General features: G+C 41.8%; 2 protein-coding genes across 2 annotated transcripts in view; both read left to right on the forward strand.

Moving 5' to 3' along the window:
* The window catches only part of LOC101343487 (NUT family member 2G-like), a 141,860-nt gene extending 127,584 nt beyond the window's left edge, over nt 1–14,276 (forward strand). Inside the window, 1 exon segment of the mRNA XM_012559880.2 lies at nt 14,207–14,276. Coding sequence (XP_012415334.2) covers nt 14,207–14,276 — 70 coding nt within the window.
* Nucleotides 14,277–14,339: 63 nt separating this feature from the next.
* On the forward strand, nt 14,340–16,590 carry LOC101343753 (NUT family member 2D-like). Its single transcript, XM_023725698.1, has 4 exons — nt 14,340–14,375; nt 15,391–15,666; nt 15,979–16,095; nt 16,444–16,590. The coding sequence occupies exons 1-4, from the start codon at nt 14,340–14,342 to the stop codon at nt 16,504–16,506; spliced, it is 492 nt and encodes a 163-aa protein (XP_023581466.1). The 3' UTR covers nt 16,507–16,590.
* The last annotated feature ends 2,938 nt before the right edge of the window (nt 16,591–19,528 follow it).

The raw sequence follows: 19,528 nt of genomic DNA on the forward strand, positions 1-19,528 counted from the left end.
TACATTCTTCCAGTTGTCCTACTATTCTCACTTTGGATGAAGGTTTACAGAACAAAATAATTTCTCATTAAACACTACACATATTGCCCTATAACAATAGTTAAGAACCCCACTACCTGTCAACACTGTCCTTACTCAGTCTTGGGTTCCCTAGCACCAGCTTTCCTGTCCCATTCTGCCTTCTAGTCCTTGTCCCTGGACTGCTGTGCCTCATTACTCACATTTTGTTTTATGGGGTTGTCCAACCCCTGGCTGAATGGTGAACCTCGGAAGTGACTTCACCACCGAGCTAAAAGGGTGTCCAGGGGCCATACTCTCGGGGTTTCTCCAGTCTCTGTCAGGCCAGTACATCTGGTCTTTTTTTGTGTGTTAGAATTTTGTTCTACATCCTTCTCTAGCTCTGTCCAGAACCCTCTGTTGTCATCCTGGTCAGAACAACATCTTTCACTTTTACAACTTTAAGGAGGTCTTTTGCGGCAGATTTGCTCAACGCAAAACGTCTTCTGATGCTCTAACTGCTGCTTCCATGGTTCTTGTTTCTTGATACAAGGGGCATGAAATCCTTGACAACTTCAAATTTGTCTCTATTTACTCTGGTGGTCCAGTGTGAGGATGTTCTTTACGTTCAGGTGTAATCCACCCTGAAGGCTGTGGTCTCTGACCTTCATCAAATAGTTCTTCAAGTTTTCTTCATTTTCACATGCAAGGTTGCATCATCTGCATATTCCAGGTTGTCAATGACATTCTTCCCATCCTGATTCCCCATTCTTCATATATTCTGGCTTCTCAGATTATTTGTTAAGCATAGTGATTAAAAAAGTCAGATGAAAGGATCCAATATTGCCATACTTCTTTTCCATGGAAACACAGAAAGGCCTAAGTCCCCCAAATGCCCCACTCACAATGTCTGATACTGGACCCAATGAAGCCTAAATGTTCTTCCTTGGCACATTCTAATGACACAAAGGCACATACACAGACAGACAGACAAACACACACACATGCACACACACACACACACAAACTGACCAGTGTTTTGTTGGTAGTTACCAATTCACTCTCCATTGCGAGTGCAGCAAGCCTAGATTTGTAAAGATTGACAATTTACCTGATACAACTAATCCTGCCATGGCCAATTTCAAGGTACCAGCCTGATGTCACTGACCCACAGTTGAACAGAGATATGCACCATCTACTATCCCAAGTTAACAGGAGCCGATTCCAGCATAACTGATTCACTTTCCTATAACTATGTACACACATTCCACCTGCACCATGAGAAGGACCCTTAACTCCCACCCCTAATATGTAAATCAAATATCACTATTTCCAGAACACACTACTCTTCACACCTTCTGAATACACACATACAACTGCTACCCACAGCTGAATACACAAACATACCATCTGTTACTGCCTCTAGTTTTACCAAAAAAACCCTGTGGACCATGGATACTCACAGCCATCCCTACGACTATATATATACTCTCAATTCATGCCTGAACATGTACATGTACAACCAGTACTACCTATATTTACTCACTGAACACCCTACACAGAATCAAGCTAACACCACTAAGTTCAACATCTCACCTCATTGGCTACCCTGACACAGACCCACACGAAATCCCACATTTCTAAAACATATATAATACACAATTCCCAAATGCATGCACAATTTATATAAACCTTCTCAGTTTCCAAATATACATACTGAACCTCCCACATGCTCCAGAATAAACATCCCGGAAAACCAATAAAACCAAATACACACACAACTACATACAACCTATATTATAAATATATATAAGTACACCATATGAACACTAAATGTACATACAAGCTACACCACCAAATTCGGCAAGAATTAGACCAGAATAGGCACAAAGAGACAATCTGACTGCTTCTATATAGACAAAACCCCACTTATACTCAACCAAAACCCAACCATGGGTATACACCCCACACATTCAGAGATGCAGATCAAACTCCAAAACACCAACCATCCTAGCAGTCTAGCTAATATACACACACAAACCACACCCCTATGTGCTCACATGCTCCCACATACCAGACACAACACACACACACAAATATCCTCAATTCCTCCAAGTGTGTATCACCCAAAACATACAGATTATCACACATCTCTAGAATATACCTCACTTGCCCACCTCCAAACATGCCGAAACACACATAGAAACACTCTAACATTCTCCAAAGAAATACCCGTAGAATACTCCAAGAATAATTCACCCATGCACTCAGGACTTACACACACCAGTATATACTCCCCACTCACAATAAAATAACTCTTGCACATCCTATATAAATGCACTGAAACCCCGTTCCAAGTCCATATCCCACGTTCCAAAACGGCCACATCTCAATATCTCACACATAACCATATCAACATGCCTCTAGTACATATAAATACAAATTCTCCCATTCCCTGTGCAAATACACAACCCCATCTTTGCATCAGGTACACACGTCCTCATTTCCCAGAATATACCATACTCCCTACTGAAAAATATTACACACAGACCTAGAAAATATTCATCCAATCTGCCACGCCCCTTCATGAAACACACAAACTCATTACACGTACAACAGTCCTTATACCCCAAATATAACCTAAATTATCCAGGATACTAAAAGTATGCAAAATATGACCCTATATCTTCCAATGCTAATAGAACCTCAAAATGCCTGCCTATACATAATCCAACAATCCACAATACTCAAACAGAAATCAATCTCTAATTTTCCAGAATACAGAATCATACAAACCCCAGACCAAACATGGAAGAAATGCATGTGCAACTCCAGAAAAGCACCCAAAGCAACACAACCAAACAACATGCCCTGAGTATACACCAGTGATCCTCCCTCATTCGCCAAATATACAAAAAGAACAGGCCCTATACCCAAACTAATACACACAGGCATACTCCATATGCCCAAATGGAAAGCAGAGAAACCCATTCCAAACCTGCCATTAAGAAAAAAAATCAAACTCTTTGCCATCGAGTCTATTCCGACACACAGCAGCCCTACAGGACAGAGTAGAACTGCCCCCATAGAGTTTCCAAGGAGCACCTGGTGGATTCGAACTGCCAACCTTTTGGTTAGCAGCTGTAGCACTTAACCTGCCGTTTGGTACACACAAAGACCCACAATTCATGGCAGAAGAGACACACTCAAAGTATTCTCCCGAGTTACAAATTGTAAACAGCTCACCTTTAAGTCCCTGAGTGTTCATGTCCTTATCTCATGCCCTGCACACTCTTACAAAAACACACTAATATTGAACCCCAAATATTCATGCAGACACCACCAGCCCACACATTTCAATACAAATATCAACTTCCCAACCTGTGAATTCATATAAACACATTTCTAACAGAGCCCCAAATAACAGGCACAAATGCACCCACAACCCTCAATTCCCACAGACCCTACGAGGCCTGCAATTACATCTCTGTCTTATTTTCAGATATACATAACACCCCTCAAGTACTGAACCCTCAAAAATCAAACACAAAACTTTCTCATCTCCTCAAGTGCACAACTGATCCCTGTCAGCCTATTAATATACACTCGTACTTCACATTCCAGATGCACCCACAGTCACTCCCTCCACTCCACCAGGATAGATACACAAATACAGCACCTTACAGCCTCAAATGGTCACACAGTTGTGTGCTGCCAAAGGATTACACATCCACACCTGCTTTCTGCAAGAGTATACATACATATAAATGCTCCACATACAAATGGAGGAGTGGCATGCAATTTACTAATCTTGATAAAATATGCAATACTCATTACTGGAAATTTTACATACCCAGATCATTATCAGGATGATTTTGTTGATCTTGGCAAACCTCTTGCATCCTTAGCAAACAATACTTGCAAGTCAATCATGATTCTACAATATGGCACTAAAATTAATGCTTAGTTTTTAGTCAATTCAGCAGTCACTCACTTCTTGGACAAATGAGCGCCATTTCAATATAAACGCTGGTTGATGTGTTCCTTTATGTTAACAACTAAGACCTAAGAGAAGTGACATTGTAGATGGTACTTGACTGAATTTTCATTGACAGGAGCTCTTTCCATGCTTAATTGGAGAATGGTTTTCAAATCCTGAAGAACTGTTCATCACAATTAGGTATTATTCAGACTCTAACAGATAATGACTTGATGCACTTGTCAGCTTAAACTGGCATTTCCTCCCTCATTTTAAGTCCTCCAATTAGGGAAACAGTCAATGCAGTCTTGAGATGCAGTGTTTGCCGTTTCCCATGGTATAAATACTGACAGCACAGGACAAGCTAGCAACATCAGGGCACTGAATTCTACACCATGAAAGGTGATCTACCAATACAAATGCCACACATGCAAATAAGCCAAGAGCCTAGAGGGGTGTAAAGTATAGTAGCAAAATTGCTAAGGATGAGTTTGAGTATCCATTACCTTCGTTTGTAATAGAACTGACATATGAGAAAGCGGAAGAGCGGTGCACTCCTGTGTGCAGGGTCTGAGGCCTTGCCTTCACACGGCCCAGCCCAGCCGCCAGACCTACCCTTAGGGACCCCTGCCTTTCCTGCTCCTGCTCGCGCCTCCCTGAAGTGGACAATCAGCAACTGACGCCTGGAGCCTTTAGATGGCAGCAGTTAGTGCACCCCAGAGCCTTGTCCCAGGAGCGCATGCGCACGCGTGAACTCCTAAAGCAGAGCAAGAATAGGGTCCCCTGAGCCTGGTGGCGAAGGGGTTAAGAGCTACTGGCTGCAAACCCAAAGATTGGAAGTTGGAATCCACCAGGCGGTCTTGAAAAATCTATGGGGCAGTATGAGTCGGAATCGACTGGATAACAACGGGTTCATGGAGAGAACCGCAGGAGGAGACAACAGAGCATCTGGGGTGCATTCTGAGGCTTCTTGGAAAGCAGACGACATCTCTTCGCCCAGAACCTCCACATCAACCCTTCTGCCAAGGAGCATGTCTGAAGCCGCCACTCATGATTTGTACAAATTGTGGTCATTGTCGTTTTGTGCCATGGAGTCGATTCCCCCTCATAGAGACCTATATGCCCAATGGGTTTCCTAGGCTGTAATCTTTATGGGAGCAGACTGCCTGGTCTTTCTCCTCTAGAGCCAGAGCCTTAGTCCCTGTGCATTTAGGTAGCAGCACAGCGCTTAATCTTGCACCATGAAGGGCTCCTTCCCTAAAGCAAACCCTTTGCCATGGAGTCAATTCCAACTCCCAGCAACCCTATAGGACAGAGTAGAAGTGACTCATAGGATTTCCAAGGAGTTGATGATGGATTCCAATTGCCACATTTTGGTTAGCAGCCGGGCTCTTAACCATTTCATAACCAGGGCTCCACTTAAAATACAGTATCCTCGAATTGGGAAGAGTGCTCTTACACACTTAGATACACTTTGGACCACATTCATTTCTTCTTCTGAATGGACTTTCAAAAAATACTGTTCCTTTTTCCTATTCGCTTTCAAAGTTCCCTTACACAACTGCACGGCCAAAGAATTTCAGACCTGGGAAATGCTATAAGACACACTTTCTCCTGACGCCATTCCTAAAAGGTTTTTCCTACTACTTTTACTGTCATACGGTATTTTTCTTGTTGCATTTACTTAATACACAGACGTTTCACAATAAATGTTGACACACCAATGTTTTGTCTGAAACTTGTTATCTGACCAAGACAGTTGAGAGGCAGGTCCCAGAAAGTAGCTCCTGGCTTTGCCTAGGTCCTTGCTCTTCACAAACGGAATGGCTTAAGCTGCATCCTTAGCATTTATGAAATAGAATAAAACTTCATGGAATTTTTATTCCAAAAGAAATATTTATGGAATGAAAACAACTCCATTTACAATAGCATCTAAGAGAATAAAATATATAGGAATAAATGTACCCGGCGATGTGAAAGGCTTATACAATGAAAATTATAAAACACTGCTGAAAGATATTAAAGAAAACCTAAATAGATGGAAAGACATTCCGTGCTCATGGATTAGAAGACTTAATACAGTCAAGATGTCAATACTATACAAAGTAATCTACATATAGAGGGTAATCCTAATCAAAATTTCTACAGCATTTTTACGGAAAGGGAAAAATGATCCTCCTTTTTCTATGGGAAGTCAAGAGACCTCGAGGAGCCAAAGCAATTTTGAAAAAAAAGAACAAAGTAGCAGGACTCACACTTCCTGACTTCAAAACATATTATAAACCTACGGTAAATCAAAACAGCCTGGTACTGGTTTCATGTAGACACACAGACTAACGGAATAGAATTGAAAATCCAGAAATAAATCCAAATGTCTACGGTCTATTGATTTTCAACAAAGGAGCCAAATCCATTCAATGGGGAAAGAATAGTCTCTTCAGCAAATGCTGGTGGCTAAGCTGGATTTCCACAAGCAGAAAAATGAAACGAGACCAACACATCACACCATACACAAAAACTAAATTAATATGGATCAACGACCTAAATTTAAGTCTAAAACAATACAGTTTTTGGAAGAAAATACAGGAGCAAATCTTTGGACCTAAATGGTATTCATTGATACATTATCAAACATAATAATGAAAGCACATGCATCAGGAAACAAAATAGGTCACTGGGACCTAATAAAAGTTAAATACTTATGCTTATCAAAAGATTTAATAAAAATAGGGAAGAGACAACCTACAGACTGGGAAAACTTCTTAGAGAATTAGAGTCTAATATTTAAAATACATAGCAAACTTCTACAACTTAATAACCAAAAGACAAATAACCATATCAAAAATTAGGCAAAGAACACGAACAGACATTTCACCAAAGAGAACATTCAAATGGCCAACAGACACATGAAAAGATGCGCAACCTCATTAGGCACCAGGGAAATGCAAATGAAAACCACAATGAGTACCATTTCCCTCCCACTAGGATGGCTAAGATAGAAAATCACAAACTAATAAAAGGGAAAATAACAAGTGTTGGAGGGGATGTGGAGAAATTGGAAGCCTCATCCATTACTGGTAAAATGTTAAATGATACAGCCATTTGCAAAACAGTCCGGCGGTTTCTCAAGAAACCGGAGGTGGAGCTGCCATATGACCCAGCAATTCCACTCTAGTTATATGTCCCAGGGATCTGATAGAAGTGACACGAACAGACATATGCACACCTATGTTCATCGCAGACTATTCACAACAGCAAAAAGATGGAAACAACCTAAGTGCCCATCAACAGATAAATAGAGAAGTCAAATGTGGAACATATATACAATAGAATACTACCCGGTGATAAAGAAAAATGAGTTCGCTAAGCATCTTGGAACATGGAAGAACCTGGGGGACGTTACCTCAAGTGAAATAGATCAGTCACAAAAAAAACAAACATGGTATGTTATCACTTTTATGAAATGACATGAACAAACAAAAATACACAGAAAATAATGTTCATTAGTGTTTACCAGAGATGGGGTAGGAGGAAAGGGAAATTCATTCTCTAGATCATAGACACGTTATTTTTGGTAATGGAAAAGGTAAAACCAAAAGAGAGTGAAGTGTACACAGCCTGCTGAAGGCAAACCACGTCAGTCAAATGTACACAAGGAAAAAGAACTAGGTAATAGCATGGAATATATGATTTTGAAACATAAGCAAAAAAAACAAAAAATATATATGCATGTAGGCATATATGTTTGTAAGTGTGTATATATGAGTGTACATATGTGTATATATAGGTGTATATGTATATACATGTATGAGACTATGCACACATATTAATATACATAATAATCACATAGAGGGAACAGTTATGAATATTTCTCAGACATTCCACACACCTCATTGCATTGGTTTCTGGATTTGAAGTATGAGGACCAGAGTCTCAATGAACATCTCGGTCCATTGGCATAATATAATTCATAAAGTTATATTTTATGTCCTAGTTGGCTGAGTAGTGCCTGGGGTTTTAAATGTTTGCTGGTGGCTTTCTAAGATGCAACTATTGGTCTCTACTCATCTGCAGCAAAAGACAAGGTAGGAAACCAATGACTCAAAGAAGAAACTTGTCTACAAGACTAATAGTCTATATAAACCACGACCTTATCTGTCCTGAGACCAGAATAACTGGATGGTGCCCAGCCACCACTACCATTCCTTATGATCAGGGCCACAATAAATGGATTCTGATAGAATGGGAGAAAAATGTGGAACAGAACCTCAAATTCATAAAAAACAACAACAACAACAAAAAAAAACAGGCTTACTAGACTGGTTCAGACTTGAGGACTCCCTGGAAGCATTGCCCTGAAATACTCTTCAAATCTTGAAGAACTGAAACTAACCCCTAAGGTCACCTTGTACCTAAATAACAGATTGGCTCCCAAAATAATGAATATCACCCTGAAGTTCTGTGCTCCTTTAAAAAATCATCTGCATGAGACCAAATGGTCAACAATTAGTTTAAAGCAAAGATGGAAATGTAAGAGTCAGAGAAACTAGAGTATTGGAAACAGAACAACAAACACGGAAAAAATGAGAATGTTCATGCATTGTCAAGAATGTAACCAAAGTCACTAAACAATTTGTGTACAAATTGTTGAATTGGAACTTAAAGCACAATAAAATACTATTTTTAATTGGCAATATGCTTAGAAACAGATTGTGGTGGTGCTTGCACAACATGAGGAACACAATGTCATTGAATTATACATACGAAGAATGTTGAAATGGCAAGTGTTTTGTTACATATATATTAACCACAATAAAAAGAAAATAAAAAATATTCATGGAATCAAATAAAACTCCAGGATTCCTTGTGCTTTCTGATATATAAAACCTAAGCAAATACATTCCCTTTTAAGAAATGCACACTTATTCCAAAATCCAAAGATTGCTGCTTAAGAACAGTCAGTTAACATAGTGAGAAATGAACTCAGTTGAACTGTGAACCCTCTCAAGCTTGCTCTCTTTAAAGCCCCTGATTCCAGATTTGACCTCCCAGCTTTCCCACTAGACAACACACAGGGAGGTGCTGCTCTTAGAAAGCAAGACATCCATCACCCAAGGGTCATTTTTTGCCTCAAGCAGCCCTGCTGTTCATTCAAACCTCCCAGACTGCCTTTCAATTAGAAATGCTTGATTTTCACATCACCTGCCTCTGCATTTCCACTACATTGTATGTGCATTTCTACACGCATTACTTCATACTTTGTCCCCTGGCTCTACAAATCTGCTAGGAATCCACGGTAAGAGATGTCTTAAGAAAAAGGTCCTCAATATATGTACTTGAGTTTACTTTTTCTCCAGCAGTGTTATTTCCTTCCTGTCTACACAGCAGGTAGTGTAGGAACAAAATTATTCCTTTTGTTTTGTAATATAAATTCATAATGTCAGTTAGTTCTTAAAAAATCAGTACCAGAATTGCATCAGTGTATTGGTCTTAGGGGTTTTTGTTTTTTCTTTTTGAAAAATTTCAATAATCAGCTACCCTTTATCTGGAAATTGTAAGATCTGTATTATTTTTCAGTGCTTTGGATGACTCCCTTGGATGACCCTACAGGGACAACACATGGAGCCTCCAAATGCGCAGGCTGAGAGAGAAATCACAGTAGCTGAATAAGACTCTACACATCTTGTCATTTTCTCCAATGCTCTGAGATTGGGTGGAAGATCATCTGTCTTCTGCATCCTGTGACCCAAGAACAGAGATGATTTTTATCAGTGGTCATTGCCTGCCTTAGACTCTTCCACAGGGATAATTAGAGAGCCAGCTCCAAAGGACTTTTGACCTCGTGTTTTCTGGCCAATCTTAGTAAATTTCATATGGGCTAATTTAATCACATATGCTTCCAGGGCTGAAGGTTCTCATGCAGCAGAAAAACAAATTGCAGAATTTGGACATGACTGTTTCTCCACAATGCAGTGTTTAAATCATTGGCCCTGAGCTCACTCAGTCAAATCGAATGGCTATAAACCCATAAGTGTGCATCATGGGAAAAAATTGATGGATTAACTGACAAGCAGAAGAATCAAGGAGCAAGCCTGCTTTTCTTCAGTGCCTAGATGCAATGATTTGCCCCACCATCCCTGGAATAGGAAGGACTGGATAGAAAATCATTTAAGGTTGCTCCATGATAGAAGCCCAAGTCCTAAGAAAAGTTACCAAAACTTTGCCTTTATCAATCACCATAAGTAGCTTTAAAAAATATTAGGGTGATTTGTTTTTAATCTCTCTAACTTCATCATCTAAACTAAGACGAGAGTAGAGATGTACATTGTAGCTGCCAGAGAAAATACAAAGACAGGCACATGCAAGAAGCTACTTCCTGGTTGCAGAGAATTAAGGTGTGGGCAATTTCCAGAGAGGCAGAAGCTGCATGGAGGCATTCTTTTCACAGTGGTTGGGCAAACACTGTGGATGCTGAAGACAGAAATATTCATCGGGTCCTATCAGGTTTATATTCAAACAAAACATAGAAATCATGAGGGAGTTCATGAGGACCACATTAAGAAATGATTTTCTCACATAATTTTAGCAAAGAGGGAAGAAGAATCTCATCTCTTCTGGACTTCCAATTTTCTGCTTTTCCACTACAGTACGATTACTGTTGCATTTTCTACAACAGTTCCCTCTTGAGTCAAAATACCTTCCCCAGTAACAAGAAACTATGTTAGTTCCATCAGGGAAATTTTCTGAGTGAAGACTCTCTGTGTGGAACACTCCTCCTCAACCTCTCTCTCCTTCCCCTACACCCTCCCATCTGAAGACCTTGACTGCTGTGATAGCTGGATTCAAGCTGGTGTCACCTTTCTTGGCTTATTTCAACCACTTGGGGTCAGTACCCTTCATCTCCCATGACCCACTGTCCTACCAAGCCTCTCTTCTTCAAACAACAACAAAATGAGTGCTCTTTCAACTCATTTTGACTTTAACAGACTGAAAGTTACATTCATGATGAAAGAAGTCTACTATAGTTTATTTAATGAACATACTACCATGTCTCCCAGAAATATATGAGCACATACCTTGATAAGCCTGGATTCCAAAGAGCAAGTGTGTGTGATTTGACTTTGGTGAGTAGAATCCTGTTTTGGTCTCAAGATATCCACACATTTCAGGGCCATGGGGCTCTATCTAACACCTGAAGAGTCCAGGGCTATAGCATAGGATATCAATTTAGCTTCAGAGAAAAAGATTTTCTTTTCCTTGCCCTTACATCTGCTCCCATGCCCACTATGCCTAGGAGCTCAAGAGTGTTTGATGACTACTCAATATCTACATAATCAAAATGACCTGTGACAATTTTGTGAAATTGGTGTGCTGGTTTGGTTTGGGTGCTGTGTTTTAAGTTTATGGAACCAAGATTCCAACTCTGGTCTTCTGACTGCAAATTTAATTCTTTTCTTATGAGGATGAGTAAAGTCATAGTAGCTTTAAGTTTTTTTTTTTTCACCTCTTGTAGGTCTTCCAGATAAAATACTGGCCACTTGTCAAATTTCTGACAAACAAGGACTAATATTATTGTGGAGCCCTGGTGGTGCAGTGTTGTTGTAAGTATGTCCCCAATATTACACGAGGATTCCTTGGAGTCTTGTATTTTATTTACTTAATCTGGCAAACCTATTCTTGTGGTGACTATGAAGTTTAAGAGAATGTTAAAGTTCTCATTGTAGAATCTAGACCAGAACAATACAAATAGAGTCACTGATCCCAGAAACAAAAAGAAAAAACACATTAAGAAACAAGACTGCATTGATTTTAATAAAAAAAAAAAAAAATCTATATATATGAACGCACCTTAATTGTATAATGAGAAAAAAGGAAACAAAGTATTTTTGATAAATGAACATAGCTTGTGTTAGTTACCTTCAGTCACAGACAATATTTTTGGAAAAAGGAAAAAGAAACAGAAAACATCATCCGCTTCCACTGAGATGGAGAATTTGGTTGCCAAGACAAAGGTGCAGGCGGAGGAGTTGTCAGTGTAGAATCCATCTGGAACTGTTCGACTTTTGAACTATGAAGAAATATGTTTGTTTGATTATTGAATCAAAATCATTGTCAGAAATAAAAACTTAAATATGAATGTACAACATAATAGTCTGAGAAGCAACAGGAAACTACTACTGCTCATGGAATTAGAGGCTACTGGCCTTCCTTTGATGCAGTGGGGCTTTCCAGGAAAGAGGATCATGAGTAAGGCTGGCCTCCATTTTCCCCCAAGTGAAGGCTTGGTCAGGCCAACATGCTTCTTCTAGGGAGGAAATCCTAGCCACCACACAATCCAAGCCATCGCTGATGACTCCTCCTGTAACCTCAAGAGTGTTTACGAGAACTACCTATGCTGGCAATGCTTCAAGTCCCTGGCCTGGAGGATCCATCCCCAAAGTCCTGATACAGAAGCTCTTTCCTGCTTTCTCATGTGAGTATCGTAGTCAGTGAGGCCACCTGAGATTATCCTGCGGCTTTCAAATAAAGAGATCTTGGGGAGACACAATGAAGGTTAGGCCTCTTTAGGAACACTTGAAAGAAGGTCATGAGGGTGATAGGATATGTTATGAGAAGACACGTTCTCAATAATATTGACCACACTTCCCCGCGTACAACATTTTGATGTGCCTTATCTCATTTGATGCTGACCACCTTGTATATGAAGCAGTCTTTATACTGGAATCATTACCTTAATAATTATGTACAGGAGACTAAACACTATGGTAAAGTGTGGAGCCATGATGTGAATTATGGTCTCAGACTACAAACACCATGTTCCTCCATTGGTCTTTACCTTCCAACATAGGAGCTGACCATGTGTTGGTCAGTGCCCTATCAAATCCAGAGGAGTGGGAAAAAGGGCAAGGCTTAGGACAACCATTTTAAATATATTCTCACTCTCATTTCTCTGGAGAATTCCAGTTAGAACAGGGAGATGGTAGAGTGAAGCATAGATAGAGAGGGAGCATAGTGGTGAAGGGCTTGGGCTCTGCCCTCACTAGATTTTTAGTCCTGAGTAGGACTTTGTACATCTTCACCCTCGAGTATCTCATCATGTAAGGAGACAAAGACAATTAATTCAGAGGATAGCTAAGAAGATGATATGAGCTAATATAAGAAGCGCTCTGTGAGGAGGAGGTGTGCACGTGGACAGAGCTCCTGCTTCCCTGATAATCCCTCTGTAACCTCAGACAATTTCTGCCACTACATTCACTGCTTGGAGTTTTCTGTTCTACATTCTTCAAGAAATTCGCCCCTTCTACATTTTGCAATTGTGGATGCCTCGATATTGAGAGTCTTAAGATCAAATAGGGATAAACACTGTGGCTACCAATGGAGATAAATTTCAAGCTGTAGACACTCTGCAATGAGGGAATATGCTATATCAGCCAAGTTCCAGCTTGCTTCAGTGTCTGGGTAGCTGACAGGGAATTTGGGACCACCCCTCCTCATGATAACTGGCACAAAATTGTTCTACAACCATCCAAGAATGGCCCAGGCTGAAAACTTTTGTTCAGGGGAAGGCAGCATCTCAAGTCACCCTACGGACGTGTCTATGACCCTCATTGCCTTTCCTGCCTTGGTTTAAAAACAATCATCAGAGGAGTCTGAAATTTTCCTGAAACCTTAGATTCCACCTTTTCCCCAATATCTCTTAGACTAATTGTTCTCACTTGTTAATAGCTCGAGGGCTCAAAGCCTGAGACTAGGAATGGGGATCTAGGATCTAGTCTCTGGCGTTACCTGCAATCAACTTCATCCTATCCCTGGTTCAGGCTGTCAGCTCTACTGTGTGTTTTAGGCATGGGCAGGAGACGCTTGGAGTAGGGTGTCCATGAGAGGGGTCCTGTTGTGTGTCACATAGGTCTGATTAAATCAACAGGCCAGTGTCAGTGTTGTGGTGTGCCATCACGTGCTAAGGGTGTGGAAAAGAAGTGAGCACTATGGCTCTGTTAGGAGGAGCTTCCAAGAAGCCATGGCTGATTTCCTTCACAACCTTCCTAAGTTATGATGAGTTGTGCTGCAGGTGAAGGGATGATGTGCTTGTGCCACAGAGAGCAAATCCCTCCTGGGAAATGGACTTACACAGCACCTTGACAGAGCATTGAAGGTATATCTTTCTCCGATGCCCTACAAGAGGCTGTTGGCTGATGCTGGGGCTCCTAGCGCACTTTGCCTTCTTCTCAGCATGGCCTGTGCCTCCCTCACGTTTGTCAGGTTCATGGAGTTTGAGGCAGAGGAGGAGTTACAGATTTAGAAGTTGCAGCAGAGGAACAGGCCTGTGTGTCTACCTCCTCCAGCTCCACGGAATCTTGACCTCATGGGCCTTCATCTGCTGTGGCTGTCCAGCACCCAGGTATGGCTAATCAACTTCAACAGGAGCTAAGGTCAAAGGAGGCATGTAGAGACAGGCCATGTTTGGAGAAGGCATTATCTTTGCACGTGGTACTTTCAAGAGGAGGCAATGGCTATTTCTAACAGCAGAGCCTGCCAGAAGCCTTGGGTCTCAGCTACACTTCAGTACACACTAGTCCTGAGATGGTCAAGTTTTATAACTACTGTCTCACGCATTACCAGATGTGGAATCCAATATGTAATAAGCCTAAAATGTGGGTCTCAATGAGAGGACTTCTTGAAAAAGTAATAGTTCCAAGTTTCCTCACAGGATGACTCTCTTGGACCTTCTCCTTCTTATATCTTCTCCTGTTACAGTTGTTGTGGCTTCAGGTGTACCCGCCCCACCAGGAACCATTTCAATTTCTCCAAAATTCTGCCCTTACTACATGTGCTTGCTATAACAGAAATACCACAAGTGGATGGCTTTAACAAACAGAAATTTATTCTCTCACAGTCTAGGTGGCTAGAAGTCCGAACTCAGGGTACCAGCTCCCGGGGAAGGCATTTTCTCTCTGTTGGTTCTGGGGGAAGGTCCTTGTCATCAACCTTCCCCTAGGCTAGGAGCTTCTCAGCACAGGGACCTCTACTCCAAATGATGGACTCCGCTCCGGGTGCTTCTTTCTTAGTGGCATAAAGTTTCTCTCCTCTGTGCTCACTTTTATCTTTTATATCTCAAAAGAGATTTACTCAAGATACAATCAAATCCTGTAGATTGAGTCTTGCCTCATTAACACAACTGCCTCTAATCTTGCCTTCTTAACGTCATAGAGGTTAGGATTTACAACACAGAGTATAATCACCTCAGATCTCAAAATGGTGGACAACCACACAATACTAGAAATCATGGTCTAGCCAACTTAACACACATTTTGTGGGAACACAATTCAAATCATAAAAGGTGGAAAGAGCTGGAATTTGCTGTTACATTCACCTCCTTCTTTTCAACCCCTCCTATTGTGTTCATTCCAAAAAAGGGATGTTTCAAGGCACAGTCCCCCAACAAGCATCAACAGAGACCCCAGTGCCCTTGGGAGCCTAAGCGACCCAATGAGATACCTCCTAAAGCTGTGAAAGGGTATACTGAAAACATGGAAGCTATGCTTGGATCTTCCCATTCAGCCACTGTGGAGCCAAATGAAAAATATGAGGAAGAAAATGAGCAACAGCAGCAAGAGACGGGGATATACCTAGACCCAGGAATCCTGCACTACACGGACAAGCTGTGTTCGCAGGAAGAATTTATTACAAAGGTGGGTTGCGACTTGAGGTTTGGTGTCTGTGGCTTCTGTACTTTTGGCATTCCAGCAACCAAATACCTGGAGTTTGGCCCCAGACCTTGATTCCTTATCCCCTGAACCATGTGTGTTGTCCTTTTCTCGAGTGTGTGTGTGTGTGTGTGTGTGTGTGTATGTGTCTGCCTAGGTGTAAGTTGGTGTGGTGATGTTTTAATACAACACTGGATGTAAATTCGAGATGGAGATTATTTATTGTCTTCTAGATCCCCTAAAGCACTGGTTACTCCATATCAAGAATGTTCACACGACTCCTCTTTCCCTTGTCAGGTGGAAACAGTTATTTATCCACAATTCCTGGAAATATTACTATCACCAGAATCACAGGTAGATCCCATGTCCTTAAGGCAGGAGCTGGAGCAAGAGGAAGGACTCACTCCCACCCAGGTAAACCAGAGGAAGGGAGAATCATAACATGAAATGCACAGCATTTCATCTAACCCAACAGTGCCTTGGCTTGCACGGTTTCTGGGGAAGGACAGCTCCAGGTATAGGAGCAGGTACAAAACGAGGAGGCAGGAGACAATGGAGTGGCTAGAGGAGCGGTAAGGAATCTTGGTGGGAAAACCACACAACAGGATGGACAGGTAGAGCTGCAGTACTGGTTACTGAACCACACTCATGTGACTGACTTCCCTGAATCCTGACCCAATACCATGGTCTCCAACAGCCGCTCAGCCATGTGTTCTCACAACTTGTGCAGAATCAGTAATTATTCATTTTCCTTCCTTGCAGCTGGTAGACAAGCAACTTCTGGAATTGAAAGGAAAAGTGGGTGTGGAGGCACACCCAACTTAAAGTGAACAACCCACGGAGTCACTTTGTACAGAGTCTGAGATCAGTGAAGGCACAGGGAGCACAGATATCCATGGCCTCCAACTAGCGATCAGTGAGAAAATGAGCACAAAAAAGTTGAATGCAGATGACCTGCCAAAAGATGGTATGGTACAGGAGACAATAAACAGTCTAAGTCAAAAGAACTTGCTCTCTTTATGTGGAGTCCAAAGTCACAGAAACCTAAGTCTGAACTATCAACTTCTCCTCAACAGGCTCCTAGTCGCACTTCCCCTAGATTGGGAACCAGAGAAGTCTTAATGTTCTTAGAAACCTCTCCTGTTAGTGAAACACCTGGGAAGGGAGAAGAGTCCAGTGAAGGAGAAGAGTCCAGTGAAGTAGAAGAGGAGGAAGAGGAGGAACTTCCCAGCCTTGCTTTCCTCTTGGCATCTCAACAAAGCCTACTGCCCTGGGGTCTTTCCAAGAGTCCTCTGCCTGCCTCCGGCATTCTGCACCATGGAGTTTGGGGCTCCTGGTGAGCATCCCAGGCCCTATCTTCTGAGACAGTGAGTCTCAGCCAACCTTGATATACAGCTGCCAAGTAAGATCCCGGCTCAAGTTAGAGCCCCATCACTTGCTGCCAAGAGGCCCTACTCAGGGCTGACCTTGGAGTCTCTGGGAGGCAACCCTTGGCTGTGGGTGAGGTCCAACCCTCACTACCTGTAAAAAGAAAGCGTGACCCTTCCACTTACAGGAAAAGGAAAAAGTGGCATTTCAGCCAGTAGTGAGCTCTCCTCTTCTATGTGTCAGACTCTAAACTTGGGGATCCCTCAATAGACTTGGATTATTACTCCCCATACTCATTAGGCTAATGCTCCTCCCCTATCCCAGTGGTATTTCTTGGCTGTTGTACAGATACGATGAGGACGGAGAGGGAGGCCAAAGACTGGGCAGGGTGCACATGGTGGGAAATGAAGAACAGTAGCTTTACTTTACAGAACAGTCCTCTGTAAATTGGCAGTAAAAATAGTTTTGTTGGAAGAAATTCTCATTGCTTCATTCTTCTTTTTCTCCTCTGCTACTGGATGCATTGTGGTGCTATGAGAAGAAAAAGACACAGGTGTCTCCCGTTTTCCAGATCCACACGTGACCGATCTACTTCTTTCCTCCAGCTTTAGCTGACGTCCTCAGAATGCTCCTGAGGACAGTGTGGCTTTATGCTGTGTCTTGGTTATCCATTCTGCTCTAACAGAAATACCACGAGCGGAGGGCTTTAACAAAGAGAAGTTTATTCTCTCACAGTCTAGTAGGTTACGAGTCCAAATTCAGGGCATCAGCTCCAGGGGAAGGCTTTCTCTGTTGGCTCTGGAGGAAGGTCCTTGTGATGCATCAGTCTTTCCTTGGTCTGGGAGCATCTCAGCACAGGAAATTCAGGTCGAAAGGAGGCACTCTGCTCCCGGCACTGCTTTCCTGGTGGTATGAGTTCCCCATGTCTCTCCGCTAGCTTCTGTCTTTTATATCTCAAAAGAGATTGGCTTAAGACACTACCTGATTTTGTAGACCTCATCAGTGTAACTGCCTCTAATCCATCTTATTACATCATAGTGATAGCATTTACAACACATACGGAAATCACATCAGATAACAAAATGGTAGACAATCATACAGTACTGGGAATCATGACCTAGCCAAGTAGATACACACATTTTTGGGGGGACATAATTCAATCTGTGACACCGTGTCACAGGTTACTGATAAATAACCAGTGATCACTTTCATCATCCATTTTTCACAAGCCTTGGCTTGGTTTGGGGAGCTTTCTGTGGGTATCCTATCAATATCTCTATCTATTACTGAAATTTGCATTTCAGCCTTTCAGCCTACTTGGCAATTAACTAATGTTTCTATAATTGAACCTGGAGACTGCACTTTTCTCTAAGGTGCTTGTTTTCTGTTTCCTAGAAAGATGTTGGACAACAGATCTTAAATAATCCTCAGCACACCCACAGCTTTTCCTGTGTGGTTGATTTCACCTGACAGGATCAAGGCTTGGCTTCTTGGGGATACGGCTCTGTGTTTCTATGCATTGACTCTAGAAGATGACATCAATAATTTTCAGGAAAAGTATTAAATAAGCAACTGTAGTCTGCTATTTCTGAATCCTGATGAGGACAAAACGAGATAGAATATGCTGAATATATATTTATGAAAAGTCCTTTTAATAGAGTGTATACGAGCTATGAAAGTAGGCAGGGAGGATTGAAATCCTTTTGCCTTATTTCTGTGCAGGAAAGATTCTCTTCCAATCTGATTGCGAAGGTCCATCCCACTGTGGTGAAGGGAACTGACCTCAGGTGACTATGGGACCTTCCAAGAGGCATCCTATAAGTACCCTTCCCGTTCCTTCACAACCTATGACTGAAATTCTAGGGTTAAATCAATGTGGATTTAGTCTTATATTTACATGTATAATAGTTCCTTAAAAACAAGAGGAAACCTACCTTACACAACAAGAATAAAGCCCAGGAAAAGCGGAGATGTGATGAGGTTTACGGCAGACCTCGGATGCCTGGAGCATGCAGGGCTAGATGTGAGAAGATTAGGAAGGGCTGAGAAGGGCTGAGGCATCAGCTGTCCTTCTGCTCCAGCACTTGCGTAGCACCCATGTTCAGTGCAGGGTGTCTTCCTGTAGTGTGGCATTTGGTGCCTGAGAGTTGTTTTGGGTGTTGGGAAGTTCCTAATTGGGAACTGGATAGAGACCTCTGCAATTAAGAGTATGTTGCTTAAAAAATTAAGACAAAGAGATGAGAATGAGGGGAGAGGACATCTCTGCTCCTTCCTCAGATTTGTCAAGTCCTTACCCTCCAATCTCTGCTTAACTCCTCAGATCCAGGTGTCCACGGCCTGACCTCTCCAGCCTATTCATCTCAGTAGCTCTGATTCCTAACTTGGAAACTCCCTGGAACTCACCAGTGTTCCCTCCCAGCCCAATGTCTTCTTCTACAAGTTCTAAGTTCTGATTTTATCCCATTTACCTGTGGGATTT

This window comes from Trichechus manatus, unplaced genomic scaffold (genome assembly GCF_000243295.1).
Source record: "Trichechus manatus latirostris isolate Lorelei unplaced genomic scaffold, TriManLat1.0 scaffold00359, whole genome shotgun sequence".
NCBI classification, from domain to species: Eukaryota; Metazoa; Chordata; class Mammalia; order Sirenia; family Trichechidae; genus Trichechus; species Trichechus manatus.

Excerpts from the sequence above, each read along its gene's own strand:
- LOC101343753 (XM_023725698.1), top strand. The coding sequence starts at position 14,340 with ATGGGCCTTCATCTGCTGTGGCTGTCCAGCACCCAG. Across the intron at positions 14,376-15,390 it reads TGTGGCTGTCCAGCACCCAG|GGATGTTTCAAGGCACAGTC; the intron begins GTATGGCTAATC and ends ATTCCAAAAAAG. Across the intron at positions 15,667-15,978 it reads AGGAAGAATTTATTACAAAG|GTGGAAACAGTTATTTATCC; the intron begins GTGGGTTGCGAC and ends TTCCCTTGTCAG.